A 14016-nucleotide genomic window follows, 5' to 3' on the forward strand; every position below is an offset into this window, starting at 1 on the left:
TGTCTTTTGTAAATGAAGATGCAAAATCCATCATCAGCTCAAACATTTGGTTCTGTTTAAACTATAGTTAGGACCTTCATTGGCAATTTTATTTTGCCCTACCACCCCAAAGTTCTCTGGCATTTGGCTGGCCACCAATTCAGGCTGTAGAAAGCTGGGATAGGTTTCAGCACCCCCACGATCCTTGTGAGGATAAACGGTTACGGAAAATGAATGAATGAAATTACTCCGTCATCGATGTTTTAAGAAATTTGTGAGTTGCATACAATGAACCACCATTTGTCACATGGTATATACACTAAATCTCGTATTCACCCTTAATTATTTTTTTAAATCCAAGCTTTAATTGAACAAGGTTTGCGATGAAAACTAAAGCACATCCTGAAATTCATAAAATTATGACATCCATTCATTAAATTAACTATTGTTTTAAATAGCCCTCATTTTTCTCTGATCTCATTCTATTGTTACAATATTGCTTCCAATTCACTAGTTAGACATTAATATTTAAGGCATTTCCCTACACACTTACCTAACATTTTTACATTCTGTCTTTACTTTTCAACTTCAAAAAACATTACGCAGTAAACGAGCCAAACTTATTAGACTCATTTCGCCCGGAAATGATTACCGATAGTTGTGCAATTGAGGACTTGAATGGCACTTCCGAGCTGGATGGGCGGAGGAGGAGGAGCCCGTGTAGTGATTGACGAGAGGCCGGCAGTCGGTGGACTAGAGGCGGCCACAGATTGGAGAAACTACCGCGGCGAAGTAGAACGGGTCCTCTGCAGCCAAAAAGGAGACGGGTTGGAAAGAAGCAGGAATTCAGGTCAGCTCATTTACACGTTGGTCTTTTAAATGGGGTTTCTGCTCAGTGGGGAAAAAGAAAATGTTTTCTGACCGAACCGAGCGGTACTTTGAGGGTGGACTGAACCGTCTGGGCGCGCGGTCAGTGGGTGGTTGTGATCGCTGTTTGGGGGTGCGGTCAAAGAACGCACGAGCGGCAGCCAGTCAGGTGCTCCTGAACCACACTTTGAATGTAACTTTGACATGCAAACACCAGGGAGAGACTTAAGCTATCACGCAGGTCACAGTTATTTAGGTAAGTTAATTTTCTTTTCCTTTTTATTCTTATTTTTAGAAGGTTTTCTTTTCCAAAACGGATATGGTAAAATATGTGCAGGTGTTGCTCAACTTTTTTTTCTGACAAGAATCTGTTGATAGCAATGTTGTTCATGATGAGTCATTGAAATGTTGTTATATTGTATACTGTATGAAGTTTGCTGAGTCATTGCAGACTGGTTAAATCATGTATCCATTAATTTATTTCAAAAGAAAAACGAAGAAATAAGCAATTGCTAAATATATTGTATTTGACAACACAACATGATTTCAGATCATGTTATTGAAGAACTGATGAGTTCTCATAACTAGTTTAAAGTGCATCAAAAAACATTTCAATTGTAAAAAGTTAAAGTTGTGTTCGACAAAGTGAGGAAATAAATTCCAACCCAACAAATCGCAACCCAGTCTGATAAAATCTCAGTGACGGGTTTTTACATTGTGACTTCCATTACCAAACACACTATGTCCACAAAAAATAGAGCATATAAATGATAGAAATAATAATAATAATAATAATAATAATACAAAATAATACATTCTAAATATAATAAAGAAAAATGTCTTAGTTTTTTTTAGCTCCAAAGTGGAAGAGTGTCTAGTTTACACAATATTTTCAAGCTTAATATACCTTAAAAAAACAACAACAACTAATGTTCAAAGAAAAGACTTCAATCACCTAATATCTGGACTAGGGTCTCAAAATTCTGAGGTGTCTGTTAATGGTGGATTTCTCTTTGCATCCAGCCACATATCAAAATGTTTTCATTGGCGTAGCCGACCCGTCCATAAGGAAAAAAACATTTTATTTACATTCTTACAACTCTTATTTTTGTTTTTGCAAAAAAAAGTTGTGTTTTCTATTTTGTCTGTCCACTATATTGACCCATGTTCATCCTTTTAAAGGGTAACAAGATTAGGGTCAACAACAATAAATCACATTATTTTATCATTGAGTAGTCCCTAAATTACATAAAAATCGAGTGCTTCTTAAATACACATCATAACCTTTACACAATTCTCATTTGAACACAATGAACAGCAATAAGTTAAATATTCAGTAAATGTATATATTTCAGTACAAAGTAGATATGATTGTTACAGCACAGGAGGCCCGGTGGCTGAATGATTAGTGCGTCGGGCTCACAGTTCTGAGATCGAGGTTTCAGTCCCAGCTCCGCACTTTCCTGTGAGGAGTTTGCATGTTCTCCCTGGGTTTGCGAGAGTTTTCTCCAGGTACTCCGGTTTCCGTCCCAGCTCCGGACCTTCCTTTGAGGAGTTTGCATCTTCTCCCTGGGTTTGCGTGAGTTTTCTCCAGGTACTCTGGTTTCCTACCACATTCCAAAGACATGCATGGTAGGCTGATTGGACACTCTTAATTGCCCCTACGTATGGGTGTGAGTGCGAGTGGTTGTCCGTCTGATTGTGCCCTGCGATCGGCTGTTCACCGAAAAGTAAATGCATTCCTTATCCGTTATTTTATTTTGAAAATATTGTCGCGGGTGCATTTATTCTAACTTTGGAACATCGCTACACTCTACTGGGCTCTGATTGACTCTCTCACAACAACCCTCCATTTTTCTCTGCTTAAACTTCTGCTTGGAAGAAGCTGTGGCCAAATGCCTGAGACCAGTGGTCCCCAACCATCGGTCCGCGAGCTACCTAGTGCCGGTCCATCAGAGTAAAAAATATTTGCGTTTTCAATCTTGCCCTCCTACTTGAAATGAGAAAAGTTGTTATAATAATAATAATAATAATCATAATGATAATAATAATAATAAATAATTGCTATTATGCTTGGGGCTTGTTTTTTTCTGCCCGTTGTGGGTGTCGTTCGTGCACCGACCCCACGCCTACACAATTTTGTCTTAAGTTGTTGCCCTTCCCATTAGCCGGTGCGCGAGAAAATCGAAAGAGCTTTACCGGTCCGTGGTGAGAAAAAGTTTGGGGACATGTCTTCATGTTTCAAGATTCTCTTATGTTTTTTTCACCGCCGTACGTGGTTCGTCGTCTTGAAGTTTTTCTTGGAGAAAGCTGTGGCTGCCGAGTGCCTCGACGCACTCACAGTTGAGCCTCAACCTGAACCGTAGCCTGCGGTGGCCGAAATTGTGTCGTGGGCAATGTTCCCTCTAAACTGCGCGCGTGCGCAATTGCGCACTACTCTCGTCTTCTCTGCGCACAGCAAATCATATGGAGCTGACAAAATAAAATCCCAATTTCTTTTTTTTAAGCTGTGAGGCCGACGCGCGAACCACTCATCCGCCGGGCCGCCCATTCATATATATTAATCATTACATTTTATTATTACTAAATCATTTATGTGTAGTAGACATACACCTGCTTATGGCAGGTGTGATACTGGTGTGTGCCCATAGCGAGCAATGATGATGTTGCTCACACCGGTGCTCGGTGTGCTCAGGGAGGTTGTCTTTCTGCCCAGACAGACAAAAAAATAGAGGGAACATTGGTCGTGGGAGCAGGCGATGGGGCTTGTGGTCAGTAATGAGGACCGCCGAAGGGGGAACTTAAATCCAAACAGGTAGGAAGCAGTGGCAATAAATAAAATGGGTGAAAAATTAGATGCCAAGAAATCATAAAATGCTACTGAATAAGATTGAAATTTCAATGTAATATTGTTTTGAATTCTTAATTTTATGTATATTAGATTGTGTGCATTGATTCGTGTGCTCTCTGCCTCTGTTGCCTAATGTTAGCTTCCTCTTGTTTCCCTGCGTTTCACCACGGATAGATTTTGTATGCTTGTTATTCATTTTAAGACATTAATAAATCATTTTCTTATCATTTTCTCTCATTTTCGTGTGTTTCTCACATCTTTCATACAAACTTGGGACACTGACCAATTTTAGAGTTTAGTTGGTAGTTGTGTGAGGACCGTGGAACAAATTAGAGAACTTACATATAAAGTACTGCACTACTTGTGAAATTTTCAAGTTAAGAAAAAGTTCTGGAACCAATTAATTTCATAAGTTGAGATACGACTGTATAGTCGTACCTCTACTTATAAAATTAATTGGTTACAGGACTTTTTTGTAACTTTGATTTTGGGGTTAAGGAAATTTTTGTGCACAGGTATTTAAGAGGCATATCTTAAAAAAGAAAGAAAGAAAACAACAGGGAGACTTCACTTGTATCTTTTTGTGGGACGGCTCAGTGTTGTTCTGCATCAATCATTTTGGCTGTGTTTTAGTCCTTTTGCTTTCATGCACTGTTAGCTGATCTATTGCTAACCATCTTCTTCGTCCCCTGACCGTTGGTATGGAACTAGTCACTAGTTCATGTCGCATCAGCGCCCTGGTTCTTTGCAGTGTTGGGGTGGTATAATTGCAGTTTAAATCTATTGAATTGTATCGAAAGTTTTTATTATTATTGTTGACAAAAATGACTTGACAATCATTTTCTTTATTGTTTTATCGCCCAGCTCTAGATGAAACGCTTGCAAACAATTAGAAGTTGAGTATCTTAGCCCTAAATTCCACTTAACACTGTACAGACAAATTAAGACTATTTTTTCAATTAAAACAATGTTTTGTTTATCTTTAAATAACTTCTTGGAAGCTGCAATGATTCATATTACAAAGAAAACATTTTTAAATGTGTGTTTACTGTTTATTTGAACTTTGTTGACTTGACAGTCATGTAATAATGTTGTTTCTTGTCTCCCAGCTCATTTCTCTTTTAATTTCTGTTCTTCAAGTTTAGTGAATGGTTAGTTGAGTCTTGTGTCTCACTAATTGGATTTTGAGCAAATATTTCTATTATCAATCTGTTTCAAGTATAAATCACAGGCGAATCATTTGAAACAGACAGTCTATGGTTCTGCTACATCTTCACGTTGATTTGCGAAGGTATTGTAGATGACAGACCCACCCCTCATTATTTTCCCATGGCCCGCAGTCGTGGTCGCTGCCTGGTCCTGGTGCAGATGGCTCCCGGAGCCTCAGGTCATTGATGTCATCTTTTATTCTGTGTGTATGTCTTTGTGTCTCCTATGTAGTAAAATTGATTGATTATTTGTTTGGTTGGTCGGTTGGTTACTTGTCTTAGTTTGGGTTTGGATTGATTGACTAAATGACTTATTGAAAGAAATATATTCCAAGTTAACCAACGCTATTTCACCTTGTTGTTGTTGATTGTCGTCATTATTGCATGAATTCGAATATGAAGTCACTAGACTGTTTAGACCACTGTCACATTCTAAACTAAATCTAAAACATATAGAGAAGTGGCCCAAATAGGATTTTAAAATTCCACTTCTAACTTGGCACACTAATACTGTCATGAATGAATCTCACACAGAAAGTTAAAGGCAACAATGTCCGATTTGTTTCACTTCAAGATGTGGTCTCACATAGCCTTATTGATTTAGTCACAATATTTAACCTTTTCTGTGGCAATTATTCCGAAATAGTGATTTTGTCTTTTTTCAAAACAAGCAACATAATTGAATTCCTTTTTACATTGTTTTACGGGTAAAAGTGGAGTAGGAGGATATCCCAGAGTTAAATGCACTGAACAATTGTCAATGCACAAGACGGGGTGTCACATGTATAACCTACAAAAGCAGTCATTAATGAACATTTTGTAAATATTTTCACTTGAAATACTAGGTGATTCCAAGCTGCAAATATTCTGCCTCACCTCACCATAAAAAAGTAAGAGCTGGAGATGGTGCAATGGGATTATAACATATGAGCCACATACCTTTCATTGTCTATATTTTACGTTTATGTATGTTCATTTGCATATCGGCAAAGAGAGCAAAGTTCTTTAAGTGATGTTTTTTATCATGAAACTTTTGAACATTCAAAATGTGGATTTTATTAAGTACTGTGTTTACATACGTGTTTTGTTTCTGTAGAAGGTGATTCAAGTTAATGTTGGGAAAGAAAATTAGAAAGCCGGAAAATTAAAGCTTCAAAGATTGTTTGGTATCAGGAGAAATAAAGAACATCCCAGTTGGGACCAAAACAAAACTTTGTTTAAAAATTGTAATTCCATTCATCCATATAACAACTATCCATGTATCCACCACCCATCTCTCATGCCATGCATCCCAGCTGTATGTCGAGACAGAGGCTGGGTACACCCTGAACTGGTTACAAGGCATATGTCAGCTTTATTATTCTTGTCATTGCTTTGTAGTTTGTATGACAGTTGAGAAGGTTTAAATTGATATTAAAAAGAACATAAACCCTTACCTGTACATATAAAAGAAGATAGATTTACCAATGTCCGTCTGACCTTTTTCCATTACTTTTGTGTTACTTTCCAACTAAAATCTTCTCACTCTGTCAAATGTAATACCTAAGTATGTCACAACTACTTGCAGGAGCAGCCAGTTTCCCCAGAAAGGCAAAAGGAACTGTTCAAACTTACACACCTCACTGGAGGTTTGCCCAAATGACATGTAGCTTTCATTGGTGATGACATATATCATCAAAGAAAGCACAAAGGGGAATGTTATTTCAGTGAGTCAAACAATAATTGTTAAATTGTTTCCTCCTCCATCTTCCTGAGCTGGCAGATATAATGTAATTAGAATATTGCAATGGCAACAAATCCAAGTTTTACTTTGTATTTGTTAACCTGAATTTGGGTGGGGGAGGGCGGTGGTTGGTGCAGCAAATCTAAAATCTCAGCACTAATGTAACAGGGCTATTTTTAAATATAGGAAGTCAGAATGATACATATTGAAGGATAGTCTTTATTTAGAAAGCGTTACAAAAGGTCTCAGAAGGGTCATACTGGCATCTTGCACAATATAGGGTTTTGTTGAAACCATTTTGGGAAATAGAAAGGCTCCCTCAGAGGAGTATGTCTGTTCAGTCAGTTAGTTCATAGATAGTTTGGGAGGAGGGCATTCTATACTGACCTTGATGAAAAAACACAACAACTCTAAATACCGTATTTTCACACCTATAGGGCACACTTAAAAGTCTAAGAAAAAATCTAAAATGGATGGGGCACCCAATCAGTTGGTGCACCTTGTTTTTACACTAAATTCAACATTTTGTATGACCCTGACCGCTTGAGTAACTGGATTCATTTCTTGCCGACACACTACTCAACCCAGCGGACGTTCACCCTAAAAATAGCCTCCCCGCGTGCTCCAAGCATTACGGTAAATCCATACAAAACATCCCAGACAAGTCGCGAGGCAGATGCCCTCCGTGTGGTAATAGCGTTTTTAAACCTCCTCATGAAGACGGGCAGACAGCGTCGCACGAGTTACATGACAATTTAGAATGGATTGTCGATGTCTGGGCCAAAGTGTCGCCGACCACTGTAGTTTGAGCTTCCGTCAAAGCTTGAATCACTATTCCAAACCTCCACAGTGACAACTCTGACCCTGACAATGAGATGGAACCAATGTTCCCTCTAAGCTGCGCATGTGTGCAATTGCGCACTACTCTTGTCTTCTCTGCACACAGCAAATCATATGGAGTGCACAAAATAAAATCCCAATTATTATTTATTTTTTATTTTTTTATCTATTTTATTTTTTTCTTCGCTGTGAGGACGACGCGTGAACCACTCATCCGCCAGGCTGCCCATTCATAGATATTAATCATTACATTTTATCATTACTAAATCATTTATGTGTAGTAGACATGCACCTGCTTATGGCAGGTGTGATACTGGTGTGTGCCCATAGCGAGCAATGATGATGTTGCTCACACCGGTACTCAGTGTGCTCAGGGAGGTTGTCTTTCTGCCCAGACAAACAAACAAGTAGAGGGAACATTGGATGGAACCCAGTATTGTTGGCGAACTTGCCTACTTGGCCGAACTCTTTATGTTGGATACAGAAGATGAGCCTTTTGACAGATTTGTAGATGTTTGAATACTTTTACTTATATTTTCGTGAATACACATTACATCAATAAAACAAAATTAAACTTAGTTTTGCTATTCTTGCCTTTTTAACAAATACGCTAGCATGCATGCTAACGTGTGTGTCATGCTACCACAACCATTGCAGCTCGTCCTTTGAAACGAACTGCTGTTTGTGTTGACAAAAAGAGAATATACACCCGCAACTGAGACCCATCCTTTCAGGCGCATGGTGCGTCCTATAGGTTTGAAAATACGGTACATCAAAACAATGACAAGATTTTTTTAAAAATCATAAAGCAAATAATTCAAGTCAACAGCTAACTTTTCAACAGATAACTAATCATTTAAAGTGTTTTTGCGATAGCGGAGTTTGCTGTCGAGTATTTTGAGTTGTACCGAAGCCGTGAAGTGGTGAAGAATCACAGTACTATAAAAGACTCCTGTCCATAGGCTTAAAGGGTCACACTTTAAACCATGGCCAAAACCGGAGATCAAAGGACACCAAAATCAGAGTAATAGACCTGCACCAAGTTACGAACTTGGAATCTGCAATTGGCAAGCGCTTGGTGTAAAGAAAAAAATTGTGAGCACAATCATTAGACCCGGGGCTCCCACAAGATTTCAGCCCGTCGGGTAAAAATTATCACAAGAACAAGGATTGTAGAACCACACAGAAGGAATGACCTGTGGAGAGTGGGGACCATCATTAACATACCACACCGCCAGGGACTCAAATTCTGCAGTGCCAGACTGACCCTCAGTCACTAAATGTCCGAGCCCATCTGAAGTTTGCCAGATAGCATTTGGATGATGCAGAAGAGGACTGGTAGAAAGTCATATAGTCGTTCGTTCATTCGTTCATTCATTCATTTTCTGAACCGCTTATCCTCACAAGGGTTGCAGGGGGTGTTGGAGCCTATCCCAGCTGAGGACTGACTTTGGATCAAACCCTGGACTCCAAAACTCACCCGCTCATCCAGATCGGTCCACCTGTGTGGCATTTCCGTGTTCTGCCCGGGCCTGTGTGGGTTTTCTCCGGGTACTTTGGTTTCCTCACACATTCCAAAGACGTGTATGGTAGGCTGAATTGCCCCTAGGTATCTCAGTAGCGTGAATAAACGGCTGAAACTTTGCACTGTCGTCGTAAATGATGGGTGTGTCTCAGATAGCATACCATCATATGTTTATGTTTCCTCCTCACATGGCTTGCCAGTGGCGTCCTTCAGAAGACATGTTTGCCTTTCTGTTTTTTCACATTAGATAAGCAAGATTAATAGCACAATAACAAAGTCATACGCTTAATAGGTGCCCGTAAATTTTGTGCAGTGATTTGGTTCTGTTATTGTCAGTTTTTGTAGAAAGCCAACCTTTGATTTTGCTTAATCAGGGCTCATTTAGATAATGTTGATTTTTTTTGTAGGCTTTTAATGTCATTGTTGGATTTTGTTATAATTCAGATTATATATACCATATTTACTCGCATATAAGCCGCGTTTGTCGGACAAAAAAATGATGACTGAATCGAAGGTACGGCTTATATGCGCATAAAAATTCGGTATGTACGAAACTGCAAGGTGACAAAGACGAAATGCTATAACACCATAATGCCATGACTTCATAACGCAAGACAATGCAGCCGATACGGTCATTAATTTAAAAAACGAGAAAAGATAAACAGATAAAACGCTAAACAAAATGTATTTTGACGTTTATGAATGAAATTCAAGGGGAAAAAAACGTATCTTGCATGAAAAAACTCACTTGTGCTTGCCACTGCTCGCTCATGACGTCGCCAGCCCATCGCAGCTCTGACTGGCCAGATGCGAAAAGCCTTGATAAATGTGCTTGTTTACCATGTCAGCACACCATGGAACTCATCCTGGACTTCAGACGGTACAAGCCCTCTTCACTCTGCTTACTTCACTTGGACTACTTATTTATTTATTTATTATTTATTTGTCTGTCTCTTGTTATTTGTGACTATGTTGTCAAAGATTTAAATCTCGTTATACTTTTATAATGACAATAAAAGCATTCAATTCAAAATTCACATCCCAATAGTTGTTAAGGCTGATCGAAGGTCATGCGGTCGATCGTTAAAATATCAGCCTTGATACCTGCGTAATGCGTATCCCATGCTATTTTTGCACCCAGTGACTTGGTGAACACTATACCGCTATGGACACACTTCCTGTTTGTGCTTACGTTACTTCCTTTTTTCTACGTGCAGGCAACACCCTCCCTTTCCGAACACAGAAAGGAAATGATTGTACATTTGTGATTATGAATTCAAACAAAATTCCGATTTTGATGTATTTTTCTTTTTATTTATTGTTCGAAAGTGACTATTGCAGTTATAATAAATACTTCGACATTAGAACCAATGTGGCTAGCACAACATCATAAACTTCTAAGAAAATTTTAATTTCTGTCATTAAAAAGCATCAGGTTTTCATCAAGATAGACATGTCTTTTTTCAAATTGAATAATTTGATATTTTGCATTTACAAAGACAGGCATATTAACTTCCTTATGATATTGACCCTAATAATATGCTTTTGATTCATACAGTATCTCAGAAATACCACGTGCGATGACTTCAAACTTACACATTTGTACTCCCTATTAAAACCATAAATATGGAGGTGAAAATTGTGAATCAGGCGGTGGCTTATACGCAAGAAACTGTAGAATTCAATAATTTTAAGGCAATTTTAAGGGTGCGCCTTATATGCGAGTATATACGGTAATAACTGCAAACACTAGCAATAAAACCATTTTCTCACTGATCAGGGTAGTTAATTCAAATTTCTAGTGCCACATAGATACCTACTTTTCAGGACTTTTGTTCAGCCATAGAACTACATTTTACAATGAGATCATGTGTGTGAGTGTATCAACCTTAAAATTGACTGTTTCTGGTTCATTCTGTGTTGCGTCCTATGTTCCATAGAATCCACTATAGGTTCATTGAATCTAAAAAGTGTCCCTAAGCATGAATGTTGTTGTCAATGATTACGTGTGCGCTGCAACTGGCTGGCAAAACTGTTGTGGTGTGATCCCACGCCACTAAAACTTTAATTAGGATAAAAGTTATAGAAAATGGATAGATCAGTGGTTCTTAACCCTGTTGGAGCTACCGAACCCCACCAGTTTCATATGTGCATTCACCGAACCCTACTTTAGTGAAAAATAAAATATAATTTTGTAAAAATTCAAGATATATAAATTCCTCGCAGCACCGATTGGGCAAGCAATGTCGCGTGATCATTTGCAGCCAGTCAAAGTCAAGCGGGCCATGTTATCTTGAATAGCCATGATGAGTCGATGTGTCTTGACCTCCACAGCAGAGGCTCCATCGAACTCCTGAGACCGACTCACCGAACCCCTAGTGTTCGATCGAACCCAGGTTAAGAACCACTGGGATAGATATTATTTTAGGTCTTCTAACTTACTTATGTTTTATTCATTCATTCATTTTTCACCGTACTCATTGTTAGGTTTGGATGCAAGTGGGGGTAGGGACCCTTGTGCAGGGAAGCAGGCAGCATACCATTCATGTTTTTGAAATGTAGGAGTACCTGGAGAAAAGTGCCTCAGACACAGGAAGAACATGCCAAGTCCACACAGGAAGGCCAGAGCCCAGGATTGAAGCCTTGATCTGTGAACTTTGGCCCTTACCTTTATATTGTTTATATTTAAAAGGATATAGTTTGATAAGGTATATTGATTGTGTTTAACATCATGGTTCGCGTCATAATTGCAATTGGAGCAGATTTGATGGTATATACAGTTGTGGTCAAAAGTTTACATACACTTGTGAAGAACATAATGTCATGGCTCTCTTGAGTTTCCAGTTATTTCTACAACTCTGATTTTTCTCTGATAGAGTGATTGGAACAGATACTTCTTTGCCACAAAAAACATTCATGAAGTTTGGTTCTTTTATGACTTTATTATGGGTCAACAGAAAAAGTGATCAAATCTGCTGGGTCAAAAATATACATACAGCAACCCGAATTAGCAATTTTGGTGACTTAGAAAGTTGTGTCAGTGAAATGAGCTTCATAGCATGGCCTCTTAACTTCTTGTGAGTGATTGAGTGACTACAGCTGGTGACTTCGCTGAGGCCATTTAAATAGGGTCCATTGGATGCAAACGCCCACAAATGCTACAATGGGAAAGTCAAAGGAGCTCAGCATGGATCTGAAAAAGGAAATTCTTAACTTGAACAAGTCAGGAAAGTCACTTGGAGCCATTTCAAAGCAGCTGCAGGTCCCAAGAGCAACAGTGCAAACAATTGTTTGTAAGTATAAAGTATAAAACCCACGATCAGGAAGAAAACGCAAGCTATCACCTGCTGCTGAGAGAAAATTGGTCAGGAGGGTGAAGATTCAACCGAGAATCACCAAAAAGCAGATCTGCCAAGAATTAGAAGCTGCTGGAACACCGGTGTCAGTGTCCACAGTCAAGCGTGTTTTTCATCTCCATAGACTGAGAGGCTGCTGTGCAAGAAGGAAGCCCTTGCTCCAAAAGTGGCACCTTAAGGCTCGACTGAAGTTTGCTGCTGATCACATGGACAAAGATAAGACCATACCTACCGTCAAGCACGGTGGTGGTAGTATTATGCTGTGGGGCTATTTCGCTGCCAATGGAACTGGTGCTTTACAGAGAGTAAATGGGATAATGAAGAAGGAGGATTACCTTCAAATTCTTCAAGATAACTTAAAGTCATCAGCCCGAAGATTGGGTCTTGGGCGCAGTTGGGTCCTGACTGACAAAGTCCTGACTTAAACCCCATTGAGAACTTGTGGACAATGCTGAAGAAACAAGTCCATGTGAGAAAGCCATCAAATTTAACTGAACTGCACCAATTCTGTCAAGAGGAGTGGTCAAAGATTCAACCAGAAGCTTGCCAGAAGCTTGTGGATGGCTACCAAAAGCGCCTAATTGAATTGAAAATGGCCAAGGGACATGTTACCAAATATTAGCGCTGGTGTATGTATATTTTTGACCCAGCAGATTTGATCACTTTTTTCTGTTCACCCATAATAAAGTCATAAAAGAACTAAACTTCATGAATGTTTTTTGTGACAAAGAATTATCTGTTCCAATCACTCTATCAGAGAAAAATCTGAGTTGTAGAAATAACTGGAAACTCAAGAGAGCCATGACATTATGTTCTTCACAAGTGTATGTAAACTTTTGACCACAACTGTAAGATAAACCACACCGTGACCATACACCCCCAATCCAGGTTTTACAAGCCCAGGAAAATTCTTAGAATTACAAAAATAAAATATATGTTACTTTAAAACAAATTGCTTGGAAGTAAGAAAATAAAACCAACTTCCAAAATTTTGGATAGTGTGTGGGCTAAAACAGTGTTTCTTCACGGAATAACACTTGCTAAAGTTTTCCCACAAAACAAGAAAATACAAAACAACAACAAAATACAGTTAAAACTATTTCCTTAGATTTTTCTCTGTACTTTCTGGCCCAAACATGATATCATTTACATTATTAGTGGCATACAAAGAAAGACATTGTGATATCTCAGTAGAATGTAGAAAACAAAGAGCATTCTTGTGCTAATAATTTTGAAAAAAGAGGTATGACTGTTACAGTTATCTTCGTTTTGCATTAATATCAGTGTTTTTTTTCTAATACCGGGTTCCTACGTATTACATACAATGCGTGTTAATTCACCTATACCCTTCATAAATTTATTGTACCTGTCTTCCCTCTTCCTTTCCTTCAGTTATGAGGTATCCCTACTCACATGTATCTCCTTGGTGAGCGTTGGGATAAAGACAGCAACGCTACTCTTACTGAGTGGCATATGTATTTAATCATGTTTTGTCCTTTCTTTTGCATCACAATTCATTCTGTTCCTTTGTCTCTTCTTCCTTTCTCTCTGTCTCTACTGAACCCTTTTCTGTTTGGCTGCTTTCTCTGAACGAACTATTTTAAACACCCACAATTGCAGTAGAAAATCAACTGAACAACACTGGTTAAAAAACATACCTATTGGCC

At 38.7% G+C, this 14016-nt stretch overlaps 2 protein-coding genes across 5 annotated transcripts in view; one reads left to right on the forward strand and one right to left on the reverse strand.

Moving 5' to 3' along the window:
* The window catches only part of LOC144075469 (metalloproteinase inhibitor 4-like), a 77628-nt gene that overhangs the window by 48449 nt on the left and 15163 nt on the right, over positions 1–14016 (reverse strand). Inside the window, exon 3 of the mRNA XM_077602503.1 lies at positions 632–2453. The gene's annotated coding sequence lies outside the window, so the exon portion shown is untranslated. The remainder of the gene's footprint in view (positions 1–631; positions 2454–14016) is intronic.
* pparg (peroxisome proliferator-activated receptor gamma) overlaps positions 639–14016 on the forward strand; it is a 44262-nt gene continuing 30884 nt past the window's right edge. Inside the window, exon 1 of one of the 4 annotated variants that reach the window (XM_077602499.1) lies at positions 639–829. Coding sequence is in view for 2 of the 4 variants with exons in the window: in XM_077602497.1 (XP_077458623.1) it covers positions 658–829 (172 nt within the window). In the remaining 2 variants the exon portion in view is untranslated. Of the gene's footprint in view, positions 1103–14016 lie in introns of all 4 variants that reach the window. The other 3 variants (XM_077602498.1, XM_077602497.1, XM_077602502.1) reach the window with 3 other exon arrangements.

Source organism: Stigmatopora argus, chromosome 6 (assembly GCF_051989625.1).
Source record: "Stigmatopora argus isolate UIUO_Sarg chromosome 6, RoL_Sarg_1.0, whole genome shotgun sequence".
In the NCBI taxonomy this organism is placed as follows: domain Eukaryota; kingdom Metazoa; phylum Chordata; class Actinopteri; order Syngnathiformes; family Syngnathidae; genus Stigmatopora; species Stigmatopora argus.